The 17,352-nt window shown below is 40.3% G+C and overlaps 1 protein-coding gene across 3 annotated transcripts in view; it reads left to right on the forward strand.

Annotated features, from left to right (window-relative positions):
* C3H1orf21 (chromosome 3 C1orf21 homolog) overlaps positions 1–17,352 on the forward strand; it is a 160,238-nt gene that overhangs the window by 57,515 nt on the left and 85,371 nt on the right. For all 3 annotated transcript variants that reach the window (XM_070746313.1, XM_070746310.1, XM_070746311.1), the window contains exon 2: positions 5,194–5,415. In XM_070746313.1, the coding sequence (XP_070602414.1) occupies positions 5,322–5,415 (94 nt within the window). In that variant the 5' untranslated portion in view covers positions 5,194–5,321. The remainder of the gene's footprint in view (positions 1–5,193; positions 5,416–17,352) is intronic.

Raw genomic sequence — 17,352 nt, forward strand, 5'->3', positions numbered from 1 at the left:
ATCAATTGGACTGGGCCCCTTTTCCCCCCGTAGGTGGGGGTTGCTTTGCTGGACCCCCTCCCTTCTTATCCGCCCCCTTTTTGGGGCGGGGGCACACAGAAGCAGCATGGGAACCTCCACAATTCCCGCACGCATGCTTGTACTTGCAAAAGGGATGAAAACACGCCCCTTTTGCAGCAAACTCATGACATGCGGGGGAGGCGCCCTCCCCCACACACCCCGTGGCCGCCTTGGCTGGGGTGGAAGCTGTGGGCTCCTCCTCCATATAATGCCCTCTATCTGTCCTGTCACACCCTTCCTTGCCAGACATATAGGTGGCCTGGAACCAGAGGTCCGGCACCACTATGTCCCAGGGCAGCGTGGGGTCAAAAGCCACCCGCATCCTAAACCCCTTGTCATAGTACCTCCAGATGGTACCCTTATACTCAAAATGGGCCCTGGCAATTAGGTCAATATACTTGAGCATGGCAGCGGCCCTGGCTGGCTGCCACAGAAGTACGACAGTGGCATAAGTCAGAAAAGCGTACAGCCAAGAGCTGAAACACTTGCTGACTTTGGTCTTTTTGGGCTTTTCCCCGGGCACTACTTCTTTATCCTGCTTAGGGACCTCCCTGTTCAAGAGGGAGAAGAGGTCCACATATTCCCCCCTCCAGATCGCCTCCTTTACGGACGGGTGGAGGTGGAACCCTAAGGGAGTGGCTGGCAACCCGCATGGAATGGCCCCTGCCTTGATGCTGGCAAACGGGTCCCACATGGTGGTGGCCCCCATACCTAACATCCCCAGCCCCGGTGGATAAGCCACCAAAGGGGGCGGGGGCATAATAGCCGGTGCTGGAGGGGTCCAACCCCCCGCCCCAGTCACCCCAGGCCCCAGTGGACAAGCTGCACCCGGGGCCAGCGCCACTGCCGAAGGAGCCGGCGGGGACCAAACCTGGCCGCATGTGCCTGCTGGGGACCCCAGGAAACTAGCCCCACTCCCCAAACCCGGCGGGTTAAACACCGGACCGGGCAAGGGGAGGAGTGAAGTGGATGTCATGTGTGGTGCAGCCTCACCTGCCCCGTACGGGGTTGAAGACATCCAGGGGGGCCCCATCCTCGTGGGGCCCAGCAACGCCGCCATCTGCCCGGATTGGGCCATCTGCCCGGTTTGGGCCATCTGCCCGGTCTAGGCCATCTGCTCGGCCTGGGCTGCCACCTCTTCAGGATCTCTTCCCAAGGCCGCCGGTGCAGGCATGAGGGGTCTACCTGGGCCCGAGCTGGACCGCCACCGCTCCAGCTCGTCCAACCTCTCCAGGACCCTGGCCCAAGAAAGAGAGGGAGACAATTCCTGTTGAGAGGCTGGGGGCATAAACCCCACCACCCCCTCTGGTGGGACCGCTCCAGGGGCCCCTTCCAAATTAGCCCGAGCCCGGGATGAAGGCCTCAAAGCCCTCCTAGGCCGCACCACTGGTTGGGTCGGGGCCCCCCGAGCTTGCCTCTTCTTTGGAGCCATCCCCAACTGTCTAGTATTTTAGTAATACTTATATGATTAATATATTAACTATGGCCACAGGCCTTACCCGCGAGAGGTCCCAGGGACTGAAGAACACCCCCCCCAGTGGAAGAATAAACCCAACCGGCTACCCCCCCACTGCGGGGCCCAACAGCTGCAGCTGTTCACCAGAGGCTGGAAGTCCCCTGGGCAGAGTCGCCCTCCCGGCCCACAATGCCCCTCCCCTCTTGGAAGGGAAGCGCCAAGTAGCTCCGCCCCGGCGGACACCCAACCCCCCGCCCTGAGGGAAAACACCCCCCCAAGTACTACCAATCCCCCTAGATCCCGAGGGGGACAAAGTGACCACCAGCGGCACGCCGCCGTGCTGTTCAAGGATCTCCGCCGAACTGCCGACAGCAAGAGCAGCGGCTCCTGAAGAAAACCTTCTCGCCGGACCGAAAACAGGCCACAAAATGGCGGCCGCAACACGAGGCCGCCCACAAAATGGCCGACCCGAGCAGCACCCAGCCGAGTGTCTGCTCAGGGGACGAGTCCGGGCGAAAAGGCTGATCCCGGGCCTGCACGCCCTTATATAGAGCTGGCAGGCCCCACCCGGACTACGTCACGATCAGGCCATTCTGGCCTGAACATCGGCCGAAATCTCGCAATCTCGCGAGACTTCGGCCGAAACAACATGGCGGCTGTGCCATTTGTCCCTGTCTGCCCGGCCCCGTCTGCAAAAGGCACCGGCGGGTAAGTCCGCCGGCGCTATTCTCAGAGTACCAAAGAAGAAAGGATCCAAGTACTTTCAGAATAAGCTATCAGAAGAACCAGGAAAAAAGAGAGAGAATAAAAATGTATGGCAACAAAGCTATACAACCACTGAACAGACTTTTAGTAGAAGAGTGAAAGGACAAGAAAAGATGTAACAGTCAAAAATGTCAAGAGATAAAGGAAATGAACAAGAAAATGAACATTTATGCATTCAAAATTAAAAGTATTGCAAGAAAATGTAGGCCAAAGAGAAATATTTGAAAATAATATGGTAGAGATTCGATGTGGTTAAAGGGAGATTAAAGGACAATGTTGGCAACTTTTACAAATGGGATTATAGTGTGAAGCATTTGCAGAGAAAAAATACATTTCTGAATTAGTCCTTGCAGAAAAGGAGCAATAGAGGCAGTAGACTGGCAACCAGGCACAGAGCTCCCTGAGCTATTTAAAAATGGAGAATGGGCACTTAAAATGCTAACATTTTATTAGTGGGTGGAGGTGGTTATTGTTTTTTACTTTCATTTTTTTCTATACTGCGTTTTCATTACTTGTAAGCCGCCTAGAGTTACTGTGAGTGAGTCGGTGGCTATATAAATTTAAGGGTGATTGGTGTGCCTGTTAGTTTGTTCTTCTTTATACTTGAACTTAGTCCCATGTTACTGTTATGCAAATAGGCATAATAAGCAATAAATATAATTAGTGCCTCATGGCTTCATCTATGTTATATGTTATAACTTAATGTAATATTTAGTCACAGCAATCTGTGGGATTGGTTTCACCCATTTTATCCAAGCATAACTGTAAAGAGGAGGTTACAGTTTTTCATCAAATCCAGACAGCTTGGTTAATTTTAAATGTTTCTGTAATGAACCAGTGTTAGATCTTGCTTTATGAGGCTTGATGTTTTTACAAGATTACCATGTTTCAAGGGTGTTTAAGTAAAACTGAAAATTTGATTTTTGTGTGTGTGGCTGTTCTAGAGAAGAAAAGTTTGCTTTTTATTGATATATAACATTTATTTATTTATTTATTGGATTTGTATGCCGCCCCTCTCCAGAGACTCGGGGCGGCTAACAGCGACAATAAAACAGTGTACAATAGTAATTTGGTATTGATGATTAAAAATCAATTAATATAAAAACCAAACATACATACATACATACCATGCATAGAATTGTAAAGGCCTAGGGGGAAAGAGGATCTCAATTCCCCCATGCCTGGCGGCAGAGGTGGGTTTTAAGTTGTTTACGAAAGGCAAGGAGGGTGGGGGCAGTTCTAATCTCTGGGGGGAGTTGGTTCCAGAGGGCTGGGGCCACCACAGAGAAGGCTCTTCCCCTGGGTCCCGCCAGGCGACATTGCTTAGTTGACGGGACCCAGAGAAGATCCACTCTGTGGGACCTAACTGGTCGCTGGGATTCATGCAGCAGAAGGCGGTCCCTGAGGTAATCTGGTCCGGTGCCATGAAGGGCTTTATAGGTCATAACCAACATTTTGAATTGTGACCGGAAACTGATCGGCAACCAATGCAGACTGCGGAGTGTTGGTGTAACATGGGCATATTTGGGAAAGCCCATGATTGCTCTCGCAGCTGCATTCTGCACGATCTGAAGTTTCCGAACATTTTTCAAAGGTAGCCCCATGTAGAGAGCGTTACAGTAGTCAAGCCTCGAGGTGATGAGGACATGAGTGACTGTGAGCAGTGACTCCCGGTCCAAGTAGGGTCACAACTGGTGCACAAGGCGAACCTGGGCAAACGTCCCCCTCGCCACAGCTGAAAGATGTTTCTCTAATGTCAGCTGTGGATCAAGGAGGACGCCCAAGTTGCGAACCTTCTCTGAGGGGGCCAGTGATTCTCCCCCCAGGGTAATGGATGGACAGATGGAGTTGTCCTTGGGAGGTAAGATCCACAGCCACTCCGTCTTGTCTGGGTTGAGTTTGAGCTTGTTGACACTCATCCAGGCCCTAACATCCTCCAGGCACCGGCCCATCACTTCCACTGCTTCGTTGGCTGGACATGGGGTTATTCCAACATAACCAATATTGATTATAATGGCAAGGAATTTTATATAACTAGATCTAGCTTTTCTCTTCAGCCTTTTATGTAAACAAATACAGGAATAGCAGACCAAGTAAATGCTGAAGAATTTTTTTATATAAGTTCAAGGGTTACCAAAAAAACCCCTCAGGTGAAGAACAGGAGATCTGGACAATCTATTATATGGATTAATAGTAGTATCCACAGGTTCGTGTGATATTTTATATTATGCAAAGATATTCTATGCAAAGAACATATCTCATAAATTTATATCTAAGGGATTATTTAGAAAGCCCATACAACGTAAAATAGTATCAATATACTGGTTATTATTATCTGAAATTCAGTCCGTTATGTTGATTGATATAGAAAGATGGTAGAGTAGAAATTTGATGCTAAGGTCTTATTTATTGGGGCATATTGGGGAATTGATCTTATTTAATTATTCATGAACTTCTGAACCACTATTTACTCAACAATCTTTATCAATAATTGACCTTTTTCCTAAAGTTGACATGTGATAGCTGTGTGTTAGAAATGGAACTATTTTGTCACTAAATCATTCGTATGAAAATTCTACAGATTTATCTCCTTAAAACGCACACATGGTTTGTACATGATGAACGGATTGTTTAAGTGAATTGATTCCTTTATTTCGTGTTGTGACAGAGTTTGCTGATGAAAAGAAAGCTTTAGCCATTAAAGCAAAAGGGTTTTGGTTTTTTTTTTACAATTTTATAGAGATTAAAATATAAATTACTTTTTCTATAGATAAGAATTTATGTAATAGGGAAAAGGAACCGCTAAGGTCCTTAATACTTTAGTGGTGGAACACATTAGTAATAACCATTTAGCTCATACACATCATACACCTATTGATTTTTTTTCCTTATTCCTCTTTTTTATATCACAGATTTTTAAAAGTGTCTTGACTGCAAAGCTGGAAGGTGGATTATTTTTCCAAAAAACGCAAAGACCATGTGTGCTTACCTGTAGAAATGGTTTGCGGCTTAGTCAAGCTGGAGTTGACTAAATGAAACTATGGGCTGTGCGTCAGCCAAGCATGTTTCTGCTGTACAAAATGAAGAGGAAGCTCAGAAGGGGAAAAATTACCAGAATGGAGATGTATTTGGTGGTGAGTTTTATTTATTGTGGATCTATATTTTTATTCACCCTTCTTGCTCTTCTGTCTAAAATCTATTTGTTCATTGTTTTTCAACATTCAATTTTCAAAGGATTTATTTTTGGAATGCAAATGATAGTACTGATACCAGTACTACCACTTGCATTAAGTGGGTAGATAAGAGGTAATCTCCCTGAAAATCTGTGCTATTTTCTAGGTCCAGCTTCTCATTACAATGTTTGTAAAAATGTGTTCAAACTATATGAATGGGAGCTGCTGATACCTATTATAGCAACCTTTTTTTCTTTTCTTTTAAGATATTTCTAGTTATTTGTGTTGGGGCTTTTATTGCATCTTTTGTTCCCAGAAGGCCCTTTATCTTATTGAAAAGTAGAATAATAATACAAAAATAAATAATATTCTTGTACTTTTTCATATAATTTTCTAGACAGTACTTTTTCCCCTTTTAAAATGTAAGTTATTTTGTCTATTCCGAATAGGAATTAATGATTTATATTATACAGTGGTACCTCTACCTAAGAACACCTCTACTTAAAAACTTTTCTAGATAAGAACTGAGTGTTCAAGATTTTTTTGCCTCTTCTCAAAAAGGGTTCTACTTAAGAACCTTAACCCAGAAACATTTCCCAGGAAGTTTGAGAATGGCACGAAGGCCTGTGCAGTTTCCTGCTATTCCCTTTTTAATCCTGGCCATCTTGGGCTTTTCTGGGCTGCCAGAGGAGCCTTTCGGTGGCACTTAAGGAGGCTTTGGCAGTCCAGAGCAAATGAAGCATTTTCATTTCTCTGGACACTTGGAGAGGAAATAAACCTCTGCCAGCCCCCAGAGAAAAGAAACGCTCCCTTCACTCTGGGCAGCCCAGATCGAATGAAGTGTTTTCCTTTCTCTGGGCACTTGGAGAGGGAATAAACCACTTCACTGTGGTGACTCCCTCATGCTGCCTCCCATACATCCGGCACAAGGTTGCCTCCTGGAGCATCTGGGTGCGGAAAAGCAAAAGGAGGTGCTTCGCCCCGGCCAGATCAACTCGGCTTCAGTCAAACCGAGGAGTCACCACAGTGAAGGAAAGGCACTGGCTACAAAGCAAGTGAGCGAGAGGTGAGAGGAGCTCTTCAGCATGGGAAGGAAGAGGCAGCAGGTAGCAGCAGCCGCCTTTTGGTCAAAGGAGCGGGAAGTTACCCCCTCTCGCCCGCTTGGTTTTCTCTCTCTGGCACAGTGTATTAGAGGCAGCCTCACACCGGTTGTATGGAAGGCACGTGCTCCTCCTTGCCACCTCAGAGTCCCTCTTTTTTTAAAAGCCTTAAAGTTTTGGATTTTTTTGATTCACCTCACCTTCTTCCTTCGGCAGCGACTGTCCTCTTCCTCCTCCTCCTCCTCCTCCCACCCAAATTCTGAGCTTTTATTTCTTTCCTAATGGGTTTGCATGCATTATTTGTTTTTACATTGATTCCTATGGGAAAAATTGCTTCTACTTACAAACTTTTCTACTTAAGAACCTGGTCACGGAACGAATTAAGTTCTTAAGTAGAGGGTACCACTGTATTAATAAACACATATTTCCAAAGTTTCAGTATATATTCTTGTTTAGAGATATTAAATATAATATGTGGAGACTTTGTCAACAGGACTCCTGTCATTTATTTAAGGGAAGATGGTGATTGATACATTACTATATGGATTTAAATATTACTATAACTGCTACTAAAAGTGACTATTACTTAAAAGTATCTTTAACAAGTACATCACATAAGGTATATTAAACATTGCCATTCATCAAAATCAGTCATCAATACCTGTATAAAAAGCCTGGGAAATATGAAGCAATGATGAAAATTCCTGATCCAGAAACATATATATGCAATACTTTTTTTTACAATAATTTACTTAGAAATAAATAAATGGACACTTCTGCTGGTGTCCATCACATTCCTCTAATACAGTGATGGTGAACCTTTTTTCCCTCAGTAGGCTCGTGTTTTTCCCTCCCCAGACTCCAAAGTCTTCCCTGGAGCCATGGGAGGATAAAAATGCCCCCCATATCCCCTGGAGGCTCTCTGGAAGCCAAAAATCAGCTGGCCACATACACACATGCACATTGGAGCTGAGCTAGGGTAATGGCTCACATACCAGCAAATATGGCTCTGTGTACCACCTGTGGCACCCATGCCATAGGTTCGCCATCACTGTTCTAATATCTTGTTCTCTGTTATATTGGCTTTAGGGTTATTAAGAGCTCTCTCTTCAATTCAGCTTCAAGTGTATGACACAGCTCTCCAGATGTTGCAGAACACATTCAATAATGGCAGGATATAACCAAGAAAAATTACTTTTTCAATATTATCAGCCCAGTGTATTGTAGAGCTTTTTCCTTAACCCACTTTAATATCTTGCTCTCTGTGATATTGGAGGAAAGTATAAAAGTATTTATTTTGCAAAGCAAAAAGTATCTTGAAGAAACCTAAGATACTGTACTAGCAATACATATTCCTTCAGTGTCTACAACAAACTGAGCCTTAATCTTATAACCTCACTTTCTAATAGAAATTCAGTCTATTTGAGAATAATCTCATTTTATTTTTATTTTTGGACTGGGACCTTGCCATCTCTAGAATAGATGCAAAATTTCTTTCAGCTGCCATTGCTTTATGCAGAAAATTGGCCTCCTATTTAGGATGTCATAAATATGTACTTTAACACATTCTATGCTGTTTTATATTTTCTGCTGTGTCTCATTTGTTCCTAGTAACAAATGATGCACACTCTTTTAACAGTTTTGTGTTTAAAGTGTTAGCATTTCAATACTTTAATCATGAAGTAGGTTTTAATTTTAAATATTTAGATTATTGGTATTCTATTTTTGTCTATAGTGTTTAGAAGATGAAACCACTGTGTTTATTTCTGTTGATCTAGATATTTTTTTATCTTAACTTGAGCTTTGTAACTTCTTACAAAAATTATATAAATACTTATTAGTCACACTAATAAGGTGCTATCACACTCCTGATGCTTTAAGTTTAAGAGTGGGAACAAATTTGTGAACTTCTGAATCAAATGTAAACAAAGAAGCAACACCACGTACAATAAATACTCTCTCTCCTTGTCTTATGAAAATGCCAATGTTCCTGGAAGAAAAAATATGTATTTTTTTGCAGCAGGATAGGAAAATGGAAAAAGCACAGTTTGTTTTTATTTGTTTTCTGCATGTTCTTCACATCTCTATTTAATATTGACTTAGTTTAACAATTACCAGTTTTTTCCTGTACAGATAATCCTCAATTTATGACTGAAATCAGACTGGAATTTTGGTTCTCAGTTTTGCTGATCATAAGTTGAAGCACCTATATTACCAGACCCAATTTTATTATCCTTTATGGAGATTGTTAAGTGAATTATGTGGTCATAAATGCAAATCAAGTCTCTCAAATAGAATTTTTTGCCAGAAACAAGCAAATGATGACAGAAAGTAATGGATCATCTTGCTGCGGGACGCTGCAACCAATCATAAATGTGAGCTTCCTGAAATACAGTCATGTGATCCCAGGGGGATATGGCAGCAGACATTGTGCGAGGGCCAGAAGTGTTTTATGGGCCATACAGCACTCTTACTATGGCTGTTGTAACTTGGAATAATTATTAAACTACTGGTCATAAATTGAGGATTTTTGTATAGATATCACCATATTACATCAAATAATGAGAGTAGCTTATAAACCAGGAGTTAGGAAGTTCACACTTACACAATTTTAATCACCAAAATCTTATGAGATCATCAAATATTACACAATGTTGGTAATTTCTACTCACTTTCAGTATCTGTATTTGGATAAATGGGGGGGGGGGGGATAGAAATACCAATATGTCAAATAAATCTGCTAAATCTGTCATCTATTGATTCAGAACAGCATTCCATTAACTTTGCCTAAACTTTTATAATAAGATTATTTCCTGTTTGATAGAAGCCATGAAGAGTTGAGAGGAAAATATACTCACCTATGTCTGTTGTTAGCTTTTATTCAGGTTGAACAATAATATAAATAAATGGCTTTTCCCTCCAGGACATTAGTATACTGCCAGATAAGCATCTTTGGTGGTGTTAAAGCCATTTTTCATTCTATTAATGCAAATTGGAGAAAATCTCTTTCAGTCTGTAAGGCTAATATAGTTCTCATCTTCTGACTCCCAAGACACTGAAGCAATATATGCTCTCATACTACTGTACTTCCTTTTGGTGATCACTGTTGAAAATATAATGCTGGAAAAGCAAGGGATGCATGCTTTTCCACTGCATCATGGAAAGAATTTGAAAAGAAAGAGATCTGAAATATCACACTTAGAGTGCCTTTCAAAGACCAAAGAGCAAAATACTTGCTGTTAAAAAAATATAAGGGTAGTATATGTAAATATATGTAAATGTGGGTAGCTTTTTGAAAAGTGAACCCTATTTAAAGCTTTGTTTTTAAGCACAATGATGTTTGAAATCAGTTTGCAAGTTTCCATGAAAGATAACTTAAAGTTTTAAAATCTACTAAGTATTCTGTATTATACTTTGAATACTTCTGGTAGTAATTGGGAATGGTGCAGTAGAAACATCTTTTATTTTTATGCAAGGAAATTGATAAAGTTCAGTTTCTCTCAAGTAGAATTATAAAATAATAAGTATTTCATCTATTTAAAGCTATTCAATCTTGGGCATTACAAATATATGGACAAATCATTTTAAAAAGTGAATATATTTCCATAAAAATAGCGTTAAGACATAGACTACTTTTTTCTCTGAAGTAGTACTTAGAGCACTTGAATCTCAAGAGTGCCACTTATATATTTCAGTTGAATAAATAATTAATTCTATTTCTCACATAACAATCTGTGATTAATAGATGTTGGATAACCTTTATCTAGAAGGGCACAATCATCTTCATAATTCCAGATAATTAATATTATATTTTCCAAACTAATGAACTTTCCCTCTAAAAGTGGCTTGTACTGCCACTCATTCTGATTGACATCTCTGGCCAGAAGCACTTTGGGCAAGGCCACAAAATGTTTTTAGTTCCTTGGAATGCATGTCTCTTCTTTTTAATCCAATCATCTATTTAATTGTTTGGTATTAATATTTAACTATGTTTAAATTAGCAATATTTATATTTAATGCCTTACTACCTCTTGTTCACAAGCTTTTTGGTGCCCTGCTTAGAGTGTCATGGTTGATATCTGATTCGTTACAAAAATCCAATGTTTCTGGAATAAACAGAAAAGAATCAAGCAAAAGCAAGTATAGGCATGTTTCTTGAAACAAAACATACTAATTCTGAAAAATTGAGAATATTGTTCAAAATTTATTCCATTTCACATTCTATTAAAGTCACATTCTGACTTTAATTCCTTTTTTTTTATTAGCCTGGGCAACATTGGACAAAACATAACTATTTATTAACGTCAGCTATCTTCTAACAAAGGGTGTTTACGTCCTTTGGGGGGGGGAAATTGGGTATACCATAATGTACCAACACACTTTTGTAGGTTTGAAATTAAGAGGTTTCTGTTCCTGAAAATGTTCAGATTCTCTTTGTATAGCAATCAATCTTACTTACCATAGAATCATTTCAATTAAAAACCATATTGTCCCATTAAACCAGATGCAAACAGTGAACATGGAAGAATGCTGTCAGTGGAAAGCAAATAAATTAAATGTCTCATTCCTATTCCTTTCAATAATTAGTGGATCCTCCCCCCCAAAGATGTTCTAAGACATTTATTTGATGTAATCCAGGAAAAAGAAATTTGTTGTGAGAACAATACTGAATATGCAAAGGAAAATATAATTGTCTGTAGCACAGGGAAACTTTATGAATGGAGGACTGGAAAATAGAAACCATTCTTACAACATTCCTACATTGATTTGTTTTCATTGAAGTACTTTTCCAAGGTCGAAACATAGCTCTCAAAATGAGATTAAAAAAAGAAGGTATTAGGACAATTGTGTAAAATCCCAACTGTTACTTAGTTTACATCTGGCCAAAACACTAGATACTAAGTAATTAAAGCTGTCATTCTTCGCTTAGATTTGTTGCAATTTAACATTGGAAAACTATCCCTTAACAATAAAAATTAGAGTGGCAGATGTGTAAAGCTCCCCAAAAGAAAATATTGTAAGCATAGGGGTCTTTATGTTTGTCTGAATCACAGTATGAAGAGTGGATTTCTATTCTTGTTCAGACATAACATTACCCAAATCATGCTGATTTAGGATTTTCAGGGTTTTATAATGATCTGAACCATCTGGTTGATCTCAGAAAATTATTAATTTAAAATGGAAAGCCTATTTGTTTTTTAGTTTTGTTTTCATCTGGGTTGGCTAGATTAAAAAAGAAAAGCCAGATGTCTGTAATATTTTTGCAAAGATGGATATTTCATTAATTTATAACAAGCTCTTAAACCATTAAAATTTCTGTTCTACATATCCCAATGGTTTTATACAACTTCTATTTGAAAAAAGTATTTAATTGATGTAAGCTATTACCTTTTTTTACAATAATAACTACTTCTCTGATAATGTCACTTTAATTTTTCAAATTTCTAATCTGTACAGTTCCAAAACAATTTTTTGAGTGTTTCATGATATTAAAAGAAGAAATGAAACATTAGTTTAAGAAAAGAGGATAGTCATTTTCATGAAACAAAGTTAAAAAAAACCCCACCCTATATCACTCCCAGCTTAATCCAAGGCATGTAGAAAGGGCCAACATTTTAGGGCTCAGTTGAACGTGGATAAGCTAGGGGCCAACATGAACTTCTATGGGAATGCTACTCCAGAAGGCTAATGATGAGACACAGAAGACACTTTTCCTAGTCTGGCTAGATGCTTGATCAATGGAACCCAAAACAAACTAACTTCTTTGGCAGGCCAAAGCCATTGTGTGAATTCAGAGGCTTTGGCCTGCCATTCTTGTCTGTTGCAAGACAGGTTAACTGTATGAGAGACAAGTGATCCCCGTATGAGTGGCCTTCAAGCTTTTGGTACCAGGGACGGGTTCCATGGAGAAAGGTTTTTGCATGGACCAGAGGGAACATGGTTTTGCTTGCTTCATCCAGTGGATAGGGCTTTGCTTGTTTGCACAGCCCAGTTTCTGGCATACTGTGGCCTGGTTACTAGTCTACAGACTGGGAATTAGGGACCCTGCCTTAGATAACTATTTGCGGCTATCCTTATGCTGTGTCTAACATTACATAAGACATAACCAATGTGTTAAATTACATCTGGAAACTTACTGGCAAACACTGCCACTTATAAACTATAAAGGCTTGGGATGGATGGTCATCTAGTGATAGTTGAGTTTTAATTCCCAGTATCTTTTCTTATTGTCTGTTTTAGACATGGGTTTTGAGACCTTTTGTTTGTTTGTCTCTCATATTCACATGACTGCCCATCTCACAACACTTGACTTATTTGCTAGGAAGCAGATAAACAATATTTTTAAAACATGCAAAACTTATGATTATTATAAAAAGGATAAGTGGGAGTGTCATAGTTTGAACTGTGGAACCACTTAATCAGATACCCATTACTTTTGTCTATTGACACAACTTGGTTTTAAGTGACCTTTGGAAAGTTGGCAAAGATGGAGCCAATCTCACCTTAGGAACAGTTCGAGTGTCCATTTTAAATATGCTTTTTTCAAGTTTTTTCTATTCTACTTTTAAGCTCTGTTCTTTTTTTATATATGCGGCTTCAGTGCAGCTTACTCCAGAAGCCAACACCAAAAATTAAACAAGCATTTTAAAAATTATTTTAAATCAGGGAACACTGATGTTTCTATATAGCTGCATAATAATAACAACAGTATTATTTATGTTATGGCTTGTTTCACATTAGGATTAGATTTGTACTGGCATGAAAAAAAGGAAGCGTGAAATGGTAAATACCTAAATATAGGATGCTCAATATTTAGGGGCATTGTTTGCCAAAGGCTGCTATAATTGTGTAGTGCAGCTTCTTTGCTTTTGGTAAAGTTTGTAAAATGCTTGGCTAAATATAGACAGCAAAGCTAATCTTGTATCACATCTTTCATTATTTTGTATATGACTAATATGCCAATGTGTGCAGCAATGTGTGCTGCTTTCCATAAATAAGAATTAATGAAGTAAAATTAAAGTTGCATTTATTTGGCACTAATAAAAACAGTACAAGTGGCTACACGAAGCATGTGTATTTCAATTTTAGATATCAAGCAAAATATCCCCATATGTTATTTCCTTTGTCACAACATAAGTTGTTTGTTCGCTTGCTTGCTTTATGTTGCAGGGGAATTCTTGATGCTTTAAAACCAAAGAAAGAAATTGTCATTAAAGATGCAAGTGGATCACAAAACCTCAGTATACAGTATTTACTTTCAATGGATCAGCAAAGTTTTATTAGTAAAACTAATGGATCGTGTCTCTCAAATACTGTCTTCTACAATGTTAAACAATAAGGTGTATAATTAACAAATCACCTTTCAAATTAGATTCATTTGATAGCAAATAACTCCTCATTTTCCCATCTTGATAGCATTAGGATTTTACACAAGAACATACAATACTGTTTATTTAAGGTCATGCATTTGTTGCATGTATCATTGGATTAATTTTCACAAGCTTCGGATTATTTTGTATGCTATTTTCTGGCCAAACCATAAGGAGATCAGATTAATTTGCATCCATTTCAACTGAACACCGCTGCAATTAGTATTTATTATTATTATTATTATTTATTAGGTTCCTATGCCGCCCCTCTCCGGAGACTCGGAGCGGCTCACAACAATAAAACAGTACAAATCCAATAGTAAAAGCATTTGAATTTGTCCATCTCCATGTAGTTAGCTTCAGATAAAGCTGCTCATAATTAGTTTTGCTGCGTAGTGAAATTCTACTAATGCATATGTTTTAAAGAGGCATTCCCAGTATGTACTCTATATGTACATTGATAAGGATATATCTGAATGTGATGAAACATAATATTTATGTTTTATGCCAGCGGTCCCCTCCCCACCCTTTGTGGCACCAGGGACCAGTTTCGTGGGAGACAATTTTTCCATGGATCTAGATCCCTTGCATTTGCAGCTTACAATAGCATTTGCACTCCTATGAGAATTTAATGCCAGCTCTAGTATCACCACACCATTTGAGGTGTGATGCTAGTGCTGGGGAGGGGCTGCTCACCCGCTGCTTACCTCCAACTGTATGCCTTGATTCCTAACAGGCCAAAGGGTTGGGGACCCCTGTTTTAAACTAATTTTAAAATATTTTCTGTTGCGTAGTTCACAGGATCTCCACATTGTGAAACATATCTGAAAATTTGTCTGGATAAATCTGGACTAGAAATATCTGGTTGATAAAGTTTGAATTTGTGAAAACTATGTTTCATTCAAGATGTATTTGATCTGATTTGTGAGGTGAGGTTTTTATTATTTTCATCTCTCAGATTTCCTCTTTGTGTTGGAGCTGCATATCATATTGCTTAATTTATTAGTTTTTTCCGTACTTGGTAATTGATTCAGTAGTACTTGGTGATGTACTCATTTATCACTGAGACTGATATTAATGGATGTCATGTTGCTTCATTATGTTGCTATGGTAGCATTGTAGGGGGTTTTTTTTTGTCTCCACATGAAATTCTTTCGTTATTTGTGTATAAATAATTCTCCTATGCACTCCTAAAGGTGAGTCCAAACATGGGTTAACTTCATTGGTTGCCACGAGGACTGAGTAAATTAATTGAATTAAACACGCCCTCTGTATTGCACTGGCTGTGATGAGTCAGTTTTCAAACTCAGTCGGTGCAAGAGGGATATGTTTTTCTTAGCTCAGCTACCTTATAACGACTGAAGTTTTTAAAGTTCTTGTCTAACAGCTGAGGCAGCTGCAGTCTCTACCTCACAGGGCTATATTCTTAGCAGAGTGGCCATAGGGAGAGACACAGATCCTCTCTATTCTTCTTCTTGGCGAATGAACTGATTTAGTAGTTGGAGGATCTGTGCTCCAACTTGAGAAGGTAGGGAAACTGATAGTGCTGGAGAGGTTTGTTTTGGCTCTGTGGCTGGCGGTGGTCATTTTACCTGCTGCAATCTGCCTATCGCCAGAAAGATTTTGTCATGGTGGCCATTTTGTTTGGCCATTATTGCAGAATTCAGTTACCTTTGGTGTCGGCGGTCATTTTGAGATGCCAAAATGCGTTGGCATTTTCAGATTCAAAGGACTAGTGATCATTGCGATTGCAATAGCCACTTTATTGCTAGACTTTCCCAGTGCTTGCTTGTCATAGCCACTTACTGCTGCTAATTGATACTGCTTTGGGTGAGTGTTGTTCCCAGAAATCCGTGGAACAGCACTGGTCATCTCTTTGCCCAGCCACATTATAGGAGTCCCTAGCTCAGGGCACCACTCCTTTCCACTCTAAGGATGTGATGCTACTCTACTTAACTGTATGACACAGGGCTTTATTTGCCTTTCACCATATTTGGAAAGTCTGATAAAGGGCGTGAGGCCTCCACTTCATCTGGCCACTTAAAGGCCACAGCCCAAAGTCAGACTTCTTTTACAGACAGGACTACAAAAGAAAAGGGCTCTAAGACCACTGAGAAACAGGCATCTGCAACAGCATTAAAAGATGCTGTGAGGATACTGAAGCCCTTAGAAAAAACAATTCGCCAAGGCCCAGAAGCAAGCAGAGGTGTCCCTCTCGGAGGCACCCCAACAGCTGCCTCTACTATTGCTGCAGTCTCCTCAGAATCTGCTTTCTCTTCCACTCCAAGTGGCTCCTCAGAGCCTGTGGATGCAGGAACTGTCTCTGACAGGAACTGGTCACCAGATCAGCCCATGGCCTCCCAAAGCATGGTGCAAGGGGACCCCTAATTGACTGGGGAACCAATCGGCTTGGCCCTGGGGCCAACAACCCCTCAGGTGACTCCCTCTTTGACGTTCACCACTACTGCGGTGGAGATCTGCCCTATGGAGGGTAGCTGGCAATACCTCCCAGTGGATGTGCAAGATATGATTGCCAATGCCTACTCCTAAGGCAACCTTTCTAATGCCACAACCCCTTAATACATTTCCTCATATTGAGGTCTAGCACCAATTCTCCAAACAAACAGGGGTCTGTTCACAGCGGTCACCTAAGACCATGGAAAAAGACAAATTTCCCATTGTGTTTGTTAGGAACTAAAGCTTCTGTTCAGGTGCCTTGGAACATACTTTTTACAATCCGACCAATCAGACGTTTACAGTAGGAATGTCCTTCTGACCTTCCTGCCAATCATCTTAAAGCTCTATTAGGAGAATTGGTGCTAAACTTATGGTTTGGGGTCACTGCATTAAGGGGTCGCAGTATTAGAAAGTATTAGAAAGGTTGACATGATTGTGAATGAAAAATGAAGTGTTTCTGGTTCTGAGTAAATATGCATGTGTAACTAGATTTTTATGATGCTGCACGGTATGCAGAACCGGTGGAAAAAGTTTGATTTTTTTTTTCTTTTTTTCCCTTCTGGGCTCTGGGTATGTTTTTCTTATTGCAGTAAATGATGTTGAATGTGTATAATTTTAGAATAATGTGTGTTGTGTACATGCACTTTATATAGTAGATAATGTATATTTTTGTGTGCCTGTGTATAATACCTATGTACACATATGGCCTCCATAGAATTAAATAGTATATTTTGGATGTTCAGTAATAGTAAGGGAAATTGTATACCTCTTCGAGGCGAGGAGAACCCAAACCCTTAACGTGAGTGACATCAAGTTGGCCACCTTTAAGCCAATTATATGACCTTTAAGCCACCCCCAGTCACATGATCTTCAAACCACTCCCACCTGGTCACATGGCTGGCAAGCCACATCCACAGTGTGGTAGTAAATTTTTTCGCAGCCCTTCACTGCTTAGAACCTATTCTAAGGTC

Source organism: Erythrolamprus reginae, chromosome 3, assembly GCF_031021105.1.
Source record: "Erythrolamprus reginae isolate rEryReg1 chromosome 3, rEryReg1.hap1, whole genome shotgun sequence".
Taxonomy (NCBI): Eukaryota; Metazoa; Chordata; class Lepidosauria; order Squamata; family Dipsadidae; genus Erythrolamprus; species Erythrolamprus reginae.